Source organism: Ixodes scapularis, unplaced genomic scaffold (genome assembly GCF_016920785.2).
Source record: "Ixodes scapularis isolate PalLabHiFi unplaced genomic scaffold, ASM1692078v2 PGA_scaffold6__148_contigs__length_123643588, whole genome shotgun sequence".
Lineage (NCBI taxonomy): Eukaryota > Metazoa > Arthropoda > Arachnida > Ixodida > Ixodidae > Ixodes > Ixodes scapularis.
In genome coordinates, this window is record NW_024609881.1 from 48519081 (window position 1) to 48533824 (window position 14744).

The following is a 14744-nucleotide window of genomic DNA, read 5'->3' on the forward strand; positions in this document are numbered from 1 at the left end:
AATCTCAAGGTTGAATCAAAGACAACTCCAAGGTCCCTCAGTTCACTTACACGTGACAGCAGTTCGCCATGATAACTATATGGAAAGAATATATCATGGGTCTTGCGAGAATATGTCATTATTTTTGTTTTAGAGTGATTCAAACGGAGGTCATTGTCTAAACACCAACGACCAAAGGAATATGCGTCATTCTGAAGCGCGATGCAATCCTCTAAGGTCGATATTTTTTTGTAAAGTTTTATATCATCAGCGTACTGCAGAAATGAAGAATTTAATATAACTCGAGAGACATCATTTATAAAAATATTAAAGAGGAGGGGGCCCAAGACAGATCCCTGAGGCACTCCAGAGCTTGCCTTGTACAAGGACGAGGTAGTATTGTTGACGCGGACGTAGGCTTGCCTATCAGACAAATAGCTTTTTAACAAATTGTATACCGAACCACATACTCCGTACGAAGAAAGCTTGTATAAGAGGATGTCGTGGTTGACTACGTCGAATGCCTTACTCAGGTCGAAATAAAAAAACGTCAAGCTGACCTCTATTACAAACTACTTCAGAGGCAGCAGACATAAAAGATACGAGATTGGTGGATGTCGATCTGCCGGACATGAAACCATGCTGATTAGGAATGACTATACTACGAAACTTGAAGGAAAGAAATTGATGGATCACCATTTCAAAAAGTTTGGAAAAAGAAGAGAGAAGAGAAATCGGTCTGTAATTAAGAACATCACCACTATTTCCAGATTTCAGGACCGGAACAACCACTGCCAGTTTCCAGTCGTTAGGGAATATCCCTGACGTCAAGGAGTTATTGAAAATTGTGCACAGTATAGGCGTAAGTAATTCATGATAAGCCTTAACAATTGCAGCGGGTATCCCGTCATGACCTGCAGACAATGTGGGTTTCATTTTCTTAATACATAGCCTAACACATTCCTCATCGACAACCACAGAACCTAATGAGTCGCCAAAAACGTCCGAGTGAGGAAAAATAGATGAGGAGCAGTTATTATTATTAATGTAAACTGACGCAAAGTGATCAGCAAACAACTCAGACATGCCCTTCGCACTGTCGCTATGCTGATTCAAGACGATTTCGGACTCAATATTCTTCCCCAAGCGCGATTTACCGTACCTCCAAAATTTCTTGGGATTTTTAACAAGATCTGATTCCACCGAGTTAGAATGCGCCTGGCGATCACGGTTTAAAATTTTCTTACATCGCTTTCTGCAAATTTTAAATTCAACTTCCCACTTCGGAAGACCACTTTTCTGAAACCTCCTGTGCAAAAAATCTTTCCGTTTTAAAAGCGTTCTGAGTTCACGAGAGAACCAGATAGGGAAGCGAGATTTTTTAGACGTTTTAAGAGGGATATACATGTCCATAGCCTCCTGAACAACAGTTGTGAGGAGATATACTTGGCCGTTGATATCAGACGACTCAGGATAGAAGCCCAGTCAACACCCGAAAGATGGTGATACATTCCAGTGTAGTCCCCCGCTGAATACTTATATGATGTGTGTGGGGAAGGACCATTAGAGGGACTGAGGACCGGAGGATCAAAAACAGAAAGAACTACATCAAGAGCAGGGTGATAGCTATCCTCAGGAACCATAGAAAGTTCACTTCGAGCCACACGTATACCGTCCGTGTTTGAAAAGCATAAATCTAAAGCATTATCTTGGTCATTTAGAATGTTATTGTGCTGTCTAAGATCTAAAAAGGAAGTAAAGTTGAGGAGATAGTTGCACTTTTGTTTACAATAAAAGTTGCCAGTAAGGACATTGAATTGTGTCCAGTTAATCCCTGGAGCGTTAAAATCCCCCAAGATTAAGATATTGCTCCCCTGTGAATCATTAATAGTATTTTCAATGTGAGCAAGACATCTTTGGAAATCATCTGGTGTCGTCTGAGGAGGAAGGTAAAACAAACCTATTAAAATACGTTCTCTGCTAGAACACTCAATTTCAACTCACAGAGACTCAGGAAATCTCTCCAGATCCTCACGTCTTCGTGAACTATATTGTTTGTTAACCGCGACCAATACACCGCCTCCTACTCGGCCCCGGGAAGAGAAATCACGATCATGACGGTAGACATCAAAACAAGGCGGAAAGTAGTCGGAGGAACTAACACTAGGACATAACCAAGTTTCCGTTAAGCAAACAATTGAGTAATTAGATAGAGTAGTGTTGGCAAAGAAACATTCAGCTTTCGTCCGCAGGCCACGGACATTCTGGTAAAACAAATCGACGTTACTCATCTTTGTATTTAGTGTTGGGCTTGTCGCTAATAATAATAATAATAATAATAATCAATCAATCAATCAATCAATGTTTTTATTCGTGCCCGGGAACAACCTTGCGGTCTTGGTACAGGTGCACTGTGTTAACATGTAAGGCAGAACAGGGTATAAAGCAATAGTACGGACAACACAAACAACGGACAAGCCCTAGAAAAATACACTTAAAAATTATAAAAAGTAAACACAAAGTCACAACATACGATAAGCTTAAGGGTACTACCGCCAACACCAATTGCTAGAAAGAAAGAAAAAAAAAATGCATTCAAAGTGGGGAATTTCGGCGTGAACGCCGCAAGTTAGTGCATACAGTTCTAATTTAAGTGATGGCCTTTAACGTTTTTACAAACTGCAGCGTGTTATTGTTAAATATGTCGAGTGTTTCAGAAAAAGAAGAATTATAAGTATGCCCAAGTCTGGACACAGGATCGTGGAGGTTGAGTAGACGCCTGTTGCAGAAGGACGCATTTTGCCTTGTTGTTTTTAGAGGAATTTTTAAGAGTACTCTTGACGTCAATACCGTGCAATCAGTGACGGCGTGGACAAGTTTGTATAAAAATAAGATATCGGCAAGTTCTCTCCTACGAAGCAGGGTAGGTAGTGCCACGCTACGCTGAACAGGGACAGGGACATCAGTAGTGGTGGGTACAATGCGCGCTGAGCAACGATGTCTATAGATGGAAAGAAACTTGTTCTGAACCCGTTCTATTTTCAAGGAATTTGTGGCACAAATTCCATTCCATACAACAGAAGCGTATTCAAGCTGTGGTCGACACAATGCACTGTAGAGTATAAGAAATGTGCAGGGGTTAATAAACTCTTTAGTGATGCGGCACGCACTACCGAGCGTGCGTAGAGCTGCGTTCACGATGTGATCCACATGACTGGAGAAGATTAAGGTGCTGTCAAACACTACGCCAAGATCTTTGATTCTGTTCATACGTTCCAAAAGGTCTGTCTGAATAACATATGGGAATACAATGTTATGTGTCTTACGAGTGTACGACACGACTTTCGTTTTAGAGCTATTTATCTTTAGGTCATTCCCCCGGCACCATTCTTCAAAAGCATCAACATCTCTCTGTAGCAAAACACAGTCTCGGTCTTCTCGTACCTCCATAAACATCTTAATATCATCTGCGTACTGAAGAAATGAAGAGTGACGAATCACAGTCGAAACATCATTAACAAAAAAAAAAAAAAATAATAATAATAATAATAATAATAATAATAATAATAATAATAATAATAATAATAATAATAATAATAAATTTGTATTCAGGAACATTCATAAAATCATACAGGAGTGCGGGGGCAATCAAAGCCAACGGTGGCTTGTGTGACGCCGCCCCAAAAAAAAATGAAAAAAGAAAGAGACAGAGGTTGAATGTCCAAGAACACAGTTAGTAAAAAATTAGAACAAAGAAAGCAGAAAACGGGAAAGAAAACGATCATAAAGCAGTTAGGAGTGCACAAGACAGGATGACTAATATATACACAAATGCAAACGTAGTAAATATAGACACAATTGTGAAACGACCAAGAACAAAGTCAGTACAAAAATTCGCAAGAATAAAGGAACGTGGACGAGAAAATCAAGAATAAAGCAGTTAGGAGTGCACAAAACATGAATAATATGTACACAAATACATACGCAACTAAATATAAGCATTATGTAATCTCTCCTCCAGAAAGATGAACTTTCATACTTTTCTTCAGCTGGCTCAAAGAATTAGCCTGCAGAATTTCAGAGTGCAAATTGTTAAATGTCTCAGGCACATAATATTCGCGCGTATTCTTACCATATCGAGTACGAACAAAAGGGACTTTAAATGTTTCTTGAAAACGAAGGGAACGAGTAGGTACGTTTTTTCTCTTGAAATCATCAGACCAGAAGTAACGTTGGACAACAGTTCGAGTAAAAAGACTTCTGAGACATGGGAATTGCAGGAAATTAAACAGGTCACTGTCGTCAGGTATTTGCAAGCCGTAAGATACACTTTTCAAAATATTTTTTAAAATGCTATCTATTTTACCATGCCACTGGGTAGAACAGTTCCCAAACACTGTAATCCCATACCTTAACACGCTATATGCCAGTGTGTGGGCGATTATTTTACGTACAGAAAACGGCATAAGCGATTTGGTGTTATATAAAAGACAACTTACACTCCTTAGCTTAGCACAAAGCGACACGAATTGAGCATTCCAAGTTAGGCCGCAGTCAAATAAAATTCCAAGGTACTTGACAGATTCAACATATTCCAATGAAACACACTTGCATGATACACATTTTGAGTGATGTAAAACAAAAGGGAAATCCAGACGCACGTATTTAAGGGGATTATGGAAACAGATAAGTTTAGTCTTATTTACGTTAACATCCATAAGGTTTCGCTGAAACCAGTCCATGACTGTAGTCGCAGCACACTGTAGTGAGCGGGCGGCATTTTCAAAATTAAGATGTCGAGTGACTATTACGGTATCATCCGCATATTGATAAAGCTTGGCTTCAGAGAGAGATGTTGAAATATCATTAACGAACAGATTAAATAGAAGTGGAGACAAAATTGAGCCCTGGGGTACCCCTGCTCTTAGCATTGTTCGCGGACTGCGGGACTCAGCTGCAATTACAAGCTGTGAGCGATTTAAAAGGTAATTGGACAGAAAAGAAAAAAACGGGCCACGAAAGCCGTAGCTATGCAGCTTTCTCAAGAGGACTGAATGGCTGACCGTATCAAACGCCTTCGATACGTCTAAAAAAAGGGCACAGCTTACAAGATTTCTTTCAAAACCGGAAAAGAGTAAATCAGAAAAGTCTTCCAGCAGAGGTTGAGTACCTTTTCCCCGAATAAAACCAAACTGACTAGGTGAGAGAACATTATGCACGTCTAGAAAGGATGACATAACTTGGAATACGTGTTTTTCTAGGATTTGAACAATAATTGGTAATATAGAAATTGGGCGGTAATTTTCAATCTTATTCGCTCCACCTCCTTTGTATAAGGGCCTTACAATGGCAGTTTTTAGTTCATCTGGAAGAACGCAACTCTCAATAAAGCCATTCAGCATATGAAGCAATACATGCTTGATAATCTCATAATTTCTGCGGAGATCGGAAACTCGGATGCCGTCAATGCCTGGAGATTTGGAAGACTTGAAACTAAACAGTAACGAGTGCAGGTCGACATCATTGAGTGGTGGAAGAAAAGCAGAAGCTGCGACGACATTGTTGAAAGTGATGGAAGAATCTCTGCTTTTACCAGAAAAGGTCGCAAAAAAACTGTTGAAATCTCTTACAACAGTTGAAAGATTTGGACCGAAGTTTTTTTTCAAAACGTTATCAACAGAACTTGTAGAAGGGTTGCCACGAAACTCATTGACGAGAATCCAAGTCTGTGTCATGTTCGAGCGAGACTCTGAAAATATTTTATGAAAATACTTTCGCTTTGCCGAGCGAATCATAGCATTTACCATGTTTCTGCAAATTTGATAGTTCGATTTAAGTACAGTATTACTAGGCGAACGCCTATATCGAGCCCACAAGTTATTCTTTTCCGCTATTGCCGCCAAAATGTCTGCATTCAACCAGTAGTGATTAGGCCGACGTCTTTTAACGCAGATTTCTTTTCTTGAGGGAACGTAAAACATATTAATAACATGAGCGAACTTTTGGTATATGTCCGTGGAACTAACTGATTGAAGAAACCCATTCCAGTCTAAAGAAGAATGGGTTTCTTCAATCAGTTAGTATAAAAATAATAATAATAATAATAATAATAATAATAATAATACATTTTTATTGGAACACGCATTTAACAAAGCAGATACACGGGCCTGTCAAAGCCAGAAATAATACTAATAATAATCAATCAATCAATCAATCAATCAATCAATCAATCTTTATTATACAGTGCCCAGGAACAACCCTGAGGTCTTGGTGCTGGTACACTGGTGGATAAAAAAAACAAAAAACAAAAAAACACACTATACACATCTCCGCAGAAAATAAGATACATTTTTAGCATAATACTAGGCAGTGCACGAGTAATTAGTACAATGAAATAAAAACGAGGCAGTAACAGTAGAGACGGAACACAAGACCGAAGGACAACAACTGCACCACCAGAAAACACGACATGGAGATGACGACATTCAGACATAACAAAGCAATTCAGCAATGCTCATCCTGCACGGGCAAGTTTTTAATAGAAAGGACAAACGTCCTGTAGCAAGGGTTGAAAATATCAAGTTTTTCAGAGTAATGATTCAAACGCTGAGCCATTCTCACAATTGGGTTTACCGGACTAAACATTCTAGAAACATAAAAAGATGACAGAAGACGAGTAGGCACACGTGGGACCCTAAGGCACAGTTCAGATAACAGGCTCGGAGAATTGATGAGTCCATGCAGCGTTTTAAACAAAAATAGTAAGTCCGCGTTCTCCCGACGCCGGTGCAAGCTAAGCAAACCAACACGCTCTACCGCAGACTCATATGTTAAACAGTGAACATCCTCCTTTATGTAGCGATGTTTAAAGATAGAGACAAACTTTTTTTGCACACGTTCGATCTCCAAGGAGTGACTTTTAGAAATTCCATTCCAAACAACTGAGGCATATTCTAACTGTGACCTGGATAGCGAGCAGTATAACGTGATAAAAGCCGTCGGGTTTTTGAACTCCCTGGTTAAGCGAGAGGCAACACCCAACATTCGCAAAGACGAGTTAACCAGTTTACCAACGTGATCAGAGAAACGCAACCCAGAATCAACCATGACTCCGAGATCTTTCATTACACTTACTCGAGACAAAGTCTCTCCTTGAATATTATATGCAAAAGAGATATTGTGAGTTTTCCGAGAGAGCGTCATGACCTTGGTTTTGGACGGGTTCAAGAGAAGGTCATTTTCAGAGCACCATCGGTAGAAAGAACATGCATCTTCCTGGAGCTTAGCACAATCACGTTCAGTAACTATTTCTCGATAAATTTTTATATCGTCAGCATATTGCAGGAATGAAGAATTTAAAACAGCAAAAGAGACGTCATTTACGAAAATTGTGAACAGAAGGGGTCCTAAAACAGATCCCTGAGGAACGCCAGAGCGAGTCCTGTACAACGAAGAGTTCATGTTGTTAACCCGGACATATGCCTCTCTCTCTGACAAGTAGCTTTTTAACCAGTCATGTACTGAGCCACATACTCCATAGGAGGAAAGTTTGGATAAAAGAATAATGTGATTGACTACGTCAAAAGCCTTACTTAAGTCAAAGTAGACAACGTCCAACTGACCTCTGTTACATATTACACGAGATGCAGCAGACATAAAGCTAACGAGATTGGTAGTTGTTGATCTGCCGCTCATAAAACCATGCTGATTGGGAATTGCTAAGTTTCGAAATTTGAAAGACAGGAATTGATGAACTACCATTTCAAAGAGCTTAGAAAATGGAGAGAGAAGAGAAATAGGTCTATAGTTACAAATATCACCTTTTTTTCCCGACTTTAAGACTGGAACAACAGCAGCGACTTTCCACGTCTCAGGAAAGGTTCCCAACCTTAACGAGTTGTTAAATATAGAGCACAGTACCGGCGTGAATATGTCGTGATACGTTTTGAGAATCGCAGAGGGAATGCCGTCGGGCCCTACTGATAATGTTGCTCTCATTTTCTTAATACAGGATCGTACGGACTCTTCATCAACATTAATGCAACTTAACAAGTCACCAAACCCATCTAAGTGAGGCAGCACAGGTGCAGAACGCTGCGTACTATCCCTGTAGACGGACCTAAAATGCTCAGCAAATAACTCAGGCACGGACTTCAAATCGCTCTCGTGATTATCCAGGACAATCTTCGACTCTATATGCCTCCCAGAACGTGAATTAATGTACTTCCAGAATTTCTTCGGATTATTGACAAGATCTGATTCCACTGAGCAACGATGAGCCCGGCGGTCGCGATCCAGGACCGTCTTACATTGCTTTCTGCAGTTCTTGAATTCCACCTCCCACTTTAAAAGGCCACTTTTCTTAAACTTCCTGTGAAAGAAGTCCTTTCTTTTCAGTAGTGTTTTTAGCTCACTGGAAAACCAGTTAGGAAAGCGAGATTTAGTAACTGTCCTTAACGGAATAAAAGTATCCATGGCCTTCCGAACAGTTTGCGTGAAGAGCATGACCTGGTCATTCACATCAGGCGACTCCAAGATCAATGCCCAATCAAAACTCGTGAGGTAATGATGCATCCCGACATAGTCCCCTGCCGACAGATTATATGAGGTGTGCGGCGGGGAATCACCAGAATTAGCACGAACAGAGGAATTCTCGAAAGAAAGTACAATATCAAGTGCAGGATGATATGTATCCTGAGGAACTAATGGCAGTTCACCCCGTGCTACACGCACGCTGTCCATATTTGAGAAGCATAAATCTAGAGCATTAAATTGGTGATTCAGAACATTATTGTGTTGTTTGAGATTTAGGAAAGAAGAAAAGTTTAAGAGCTGGGTGCCTTTCTGCCTGCAGTAAAAGTTGTCCGTAAAAACATCAAGCTGCGGCCAGTTGACTCCAGGAGCATTAAAATCCCCCAAGATTAAGACTTCGCATCCCTGTAAGTCATTCACTGTATTCTCTATGCCAACAAGACAACTATAAAATTCATCTGGCGGTGTCTGGGGAGGGAGGTAAAATAAACCGATTAAAACGCGTACTCCCTTTGCAGCCTCAATCTCGACCCATACGCTCTCGGGAAATTTCTCTAAGTCTTCGCGTCTCCTAGAGCGGTAGCGCCTGTCGACTGCGACCAACACTCCACCTCCCGTTCTGCTCCGCGGGGTAGAATCACGATCGCGACGGTGCACCTCAAAACAAGGAGGGAAGTAATCGGAGGAGCCGATGCTAGAACACAACCATGTTTCAGTTAAACAGAATATAGAGCAATTGGATAAGGTAACATTAAATAATAATAATAATAATAATAATAATAATAATAATAATAATAATGTTTATTTTCCACTATAGGATTGTGACGATCAGGGAAAAAAGCTGTCAGGTACAGCTTGACGGGTTCCTGACCGCCTACAGAAAGCAGCAACAGAGCCGGAAAAAACGATATTCCAGAGGAGAAAAAAAAAATGTACAATGATTGTCGCTATCACACATTTTAAAACAATTTTTAGATTTCTTTCCCCCTTTTTTTACATTGAGGCAGGACAGACAGCAGAGATAAAATTATGCAAAAACTAGTCACAAAGATTACAAAGAAAGGCAACTACCTTCAGCTGCTAGAGAAAAAAGATGATTTTACTTATCTTAGGGATAACTTATCCCAATCTATACTTGTAGTCTTATACGAATTGAGTAGATTAGGGAGAGTGTATTTAAGCATTTGTTTGCCATAGTTTGTTCTTGATGTAGCCACCTCCCAACATTCAGCACCTCGGGTAGGGTAATTATGAACATTTTTTGATAAATTTCCAAGATCTGTTAAAAAGTTGTGTCTTTAAGTTGCTCTACTTTAAGGCTAGTGCTAAACCTATAATCATATAATGTATGCGCGTTTACGACGCGAAATGTCTGAAATAAGCCAGCTATGTGAAAATCATACGAGACGGCAGCTATAGCCCTCAGTGCTTTTTTTTGCAATACATGTAACTTTTCTAGGTTTGTTAAAGTTGTTGTTCCCCAAACTAAATGGCAATAATTTAAGTGAGAATAAAATAGAGAATTATATATTAATAATTTAACGCTTGTTGGTAAAATATAACGATGACGATTTAACGTGCCCACAGTTTGGGATAGCTTTGGAATAAGCGAGTTTATATGACTTTCCCACGACATATTTTCAGAAAACGTGACACCTAAGAGTTTAAAACAATTCACAATCTCGATTTTGGTTGAATTCAAAACGATGTCCTTGGTAATGGTAACGAGCTTATTTTTAGGACGAAAATGCACGGCTTTGGTTTTATTTACATTTATTTGTAATGCGTTGTAATGACTCCACGTTTATAACCTAGACAGGGCCCGATTCGCCATATCGAATAACAGATCAGGATCATCTGCAGAAAACAGTATGCTCGTGTCATCAGCATAGTTTACAAATTTTGCGCTTACATTAATATTGACTATATCATTCACGGACATGTTAAAGAGGAAGGGGCCCAATATACTGTGGTACACCAGAGGGAATAGGTTTTATAGTGGAAGAATTCCAATTGGATATAAATATATTGCGCTCGATGCTCCAGATAAGATCTTATCAGCTGCAAAGCGTGCCCTCGAATCCCATAATTATCTAATGTCGATAGTAAAATTTTATGATTGAGGCAGTCAAACGCCTTGGTGAAATCTATAAAGACTCCAAGAACCATATTTTTGTTTTCAAAGCTTTGTAAAATAAATTCTTTTAAGACAAGTAAGGCAGATTCTGTCGACTTGCGTTTTATAAATCCATACTGTGATGGAGTTATCATGTTATACTTCATAACCCCAAGTTACAACGAGACAGGGTATAACTGTCGGCTCTCACTTTGCTAGCGCCGCCTGGCTGTTGCCGGCAGGCTAGAGCGCGCCCAGATGGAATCAAGCCAGCGCCAAGAAAGCAAGGCGGTTTCAAAAAAAAAAAAAAAGAAAAAGAAAAAAAGGGGGCGAAGGCAACGAGCTTGAGTAAACTTAGAGTGGTTAACCAGCGGCCAAAATGGCGCCCCCCCCCCCCCCGTTGCCGTTATTTTGCCCGTTAGCCACATTAGTGATCACGTGATGTTAAGATGGCTGCGCCCAGAGGCGGGCGTGATCAGATTAGCCAGATCGCGGGGTCAGCATGGCCGTGTTCCAAAAATTTCTTAGGGTATAAAGGTTCTGTACATTGGCGTTCGAGAGCTTACCTGCGTTCAGTTACTCTGTCTTGTCACGTGACCAGATCCGCCGGAGTAACTCGTACCCACTCGATCAGCCCCAGTGGGCCGATCTGCTGACCGAGATCTGGCCAGTCTGATCTGGCCCACCTCTAGGCGCAGCCATCTAGACGTCACGTGATCACTAACGTGGCAAACAGGGAAAATGGTGGCAACCGGGAGGCGGGGGTGCCATTTCCACCGCAGACTGTGCGTTTCAGCTTACCGCTCTAAAATGATACTCAAGCTCGTTGGGCGAAGATGAGGTGCAAACAAGTGCATCCCGAACCCAGCAACAGGAATATGCCGAGTCACAGTGACGCCGCACTTTCGTTGTCCTGCCATCTTCCTGGTGCTATACTTGGTTTCACTCCAAGTCCCACCACGGTCAACGCTAGGATCTGATGAATATTCAGTCAAGCCGCGCCAAAAGTCTATCGTCATGGCGCCCATCGTCTTCGCGCATTCGCTATCCACGGCTAAGCCAATTGCGCACGGTGAACGCGGCCTGATCCCCGCACTTTTTTCTGCGACTGTTGAGCCGATGCTTGCAATTCCACGAAGAAAACCAGTGCCATGATTGCGCATTTTTGGTGCTACTCGATTTTATCCACCGGATGGTATGGTCGGCTACAGCCGGACTCGAGTGGAACGAGGTATGCAGTTCTACTTACCTCCGTTCAAGAATTTCGACTTTGCTGGAGACTGAGGTCATGACAATGAAATGTAAAAGTACTCGATTCGATAATCGTTAAGTTTTGAACGAATATTTTGATAAAGATGAGCACAATATGTCGGCTTCAAGAGTCCAAAATAAGACGTAGAAACCTCTTCTTGGTTTAGATGATTTTGATCTCGCTAGGAATCTTTTTGTACCTTGCACGGTAAAATTCGGTTTTCTAACCCCGAAACGATAGTGAAATCTTACTAATATTGTACACCACATAGACATAATTACTGTGCCCAAGAATAAATTGTTAACCTCTTCCAAGAGACTGCAGTGCACTAGAAGATGGTAAAGTTGTTCACGTCAAAATGTCCCATATCCTGTCGTAAACTGTAGCGACAAATTCGCATACAAAGCCTACGTACTTTTTATATAAAACAAAAGCAAATTTTCCCCGTGGTTGTTTTTCTTCGGATGACCTACTGCAGTAAGGCAAACGGTCGCTACATAAACAATAACAGCATCACATGACATAGATATTGTTCATAAATTATTTATCAGACTATAAAATAGGGAGCAGCCGTTAAACGTTTCTGCCGAAACACGAACACCAAATACACGGTAACCTCCAGCTGTGATTAAAGAAGTCGTGTTTACTTACAGGTGTCGCTCCGCGTGTCTGGGTGGCAGTCACGGTATTCGATCCCATCGATACTGGCATGTTTCTGATCACTCAAGAAGTAGAACTGAAAAAACCGGAAAAAACTAGAGTTTATTTGATTTAACTAAAAATTGATTCAATGGATTATCCGACAAACCTGAACTAAGAACCAAAATTACAAATAACAATATTTATTTTTCGCAAAGTTATTAAATTTTCAAATTTGTTGCGAGACTGAGATGCTTTGCAAACAACACTAAAAACGTAACGTCATTTTTTTTTTTATTTGGAAGCGGTGCAGCTTGCACCCGACGGGTTACAAGAAGTCTGATGGCGTAAAAAAAGTACTGAAACATTTTGAGCAAAAAAAAAATAAACGCGCAAAATACTGTTTCTTTCAGGAATGCCTGCTCGACTTATAAATCATTCACCATTTTACATCTGCCCACAGAAGAACGCGACACAACTTGAAGGTTGGTTTTGGCACAACCTTCCTTTGCCGTTTTCTGCATAGTTATTTTAAATTTAAAGGTAATAAATGGCCTGCCGGGAAAAGTATTCCAAAATCTAGCAGTCTAGAAATAGCACAGGTAATCTAGCATGCCACTGTATCCCGTAGAAAAATTAGATTGAGTAGGTAAAAAACAAAGAAAAAAAAACGCCGGAATAGGAATAGACCCGCTGTTTTCAAATAAAGTATGCGGTAAATAACCCTCATTTATAACAGTAAAGAAACAACATTTGAGCAGAATAGTTTTTAACAGGAAAGCAGCGGTTAAATCAAGGTTCCCAATAAAATCTCACATTAAATTGAAAATATGCGTATGAAAATAATATTAGTATAACGTAATGAACCATCAAATATTTCGACTGTGTGTGTTGAATAGCATAAAATTATTTGATGCTATTTGACGAAATATCAGACACTCTAAGGTGGTGACTGATGAATAAATAAAACAACTTTGATTGATTTTTGTAGAATGAATGATCAAAGGGTTTATGTTAGTTACCGAAGAGCAACTAAAATTTTCAGAAGACGGTGGCTGGAAAATCGAAATATTCTGATATCAAAAATTGATTAAAGAGTCAATGGTGGTGACTGATAAATAAATAATCTGTTCCAATAATTGTTGGCGTGCCAGTCATAGTTTCTGATGCCACACGTATCCGATCAATATGGTGTCTTTCTAGCCTTAAATTATAATAATAGGACAACCCTGAAATTTCTTTTAGAGTTGTCCTTTTATTTGACGCATGTGCGTCAAATTTTATCGTAAATTTGACGCACGTGTGTCAAACTTACAAGTAGCAAAAAGTAATATGAACATTTATACTACATTGGCACTCTTTTACGTCGTCGTTTTGAATTTCAGAATATCTTCAAGATCAAATTTAATTGATAGGAGGTTCTCACAAAAATAACATACAGAAGAAGAAAATCGCACAATTAACAGGCATGTCGGTCACACGTGGCCAACATTGCTTCTCTATTTATTTGGTAAACGCACACATTTTTTAATGTAGCTTAATTGTAATGGAGTGGAAGCAATTCCGGAAGCACTAAAGTGAAATTGTAACCAAGTCCATCTCTTGCTCACATCACCATAATCACTGAGAGATTAAGAAACAAAGTCCTTGGCGTGTTTTAGGAATTTTAACATCAATCCGCCGCCAATGATTTATTGCAAACTTAGCGGATAAGAAAGCCGATGAACAAATAACGATGCAAGAATGTTGAAGGTAATAAGTTACTCCCAACGTTTCTTAAGGTTTCGGCGACTGCAGAAATAATGCTTAAAGTTAAATAAACGGCTTGTAAAGGCAGACACTGTGAACGTTTTTTTTATCAGTCACAGGTCTTTAGAATGGTCTCAAAGTTGCAAAAAAAGCTTACCCTGACACCAGGATACCAGTTGCCAACCTTGACTGACATCTTAATCCAGGTTCCATTGCTCTCACTGCCCCTTAGGAGGGCGAACCGCTTGCGGTAAACCAATCCAGACGTGGTCGTTTTCTGCACTCCAAACCACAGGGATACATTGGCTACAAAAAATAAGAAAAGTTTTAGTTCACAATTTTTTGTTTGCTTTAAAGTGAAGATATTAGGATTTTCTGCGTCGACCAAGTAACTGCGCTAAAACCTCTAAATGAAGGATACTTTTGTTTCATTATGGAAACAGGATTGCGTTGTGTGCGTGTAATTCTTTTATAAGT

At 40.0% G+C, this 14744-nt stretch overlaps 1 protein-coding gene across 1 annotated transcript in view; it reads right to left on the reverse strand.

The window, feature by feature from the left end:
* LOC8032364 (MAM and LDL-receptor class A domain-containing protein 1) overlaps positions 1-14744 on the reverse strand; it is a 235723-nt gene that overhangs the window by 55221 nt on the left and 165758 nt on the right. The window contains exons 46-47 of the mRNA XM_040206373.3: positions 14425-14573; positions 12531-12615 (exon numbers count right to left, since the gene is read on the reverse strand). Coding sequence (XP_040062307.2) covers positions 12531-12615; positions 14425-14573 — 234 coding nt within the window. The remainder of the gene's footprint in view (positions 1-12530; positions 12616-14424; positions 14574-14744) is intronic.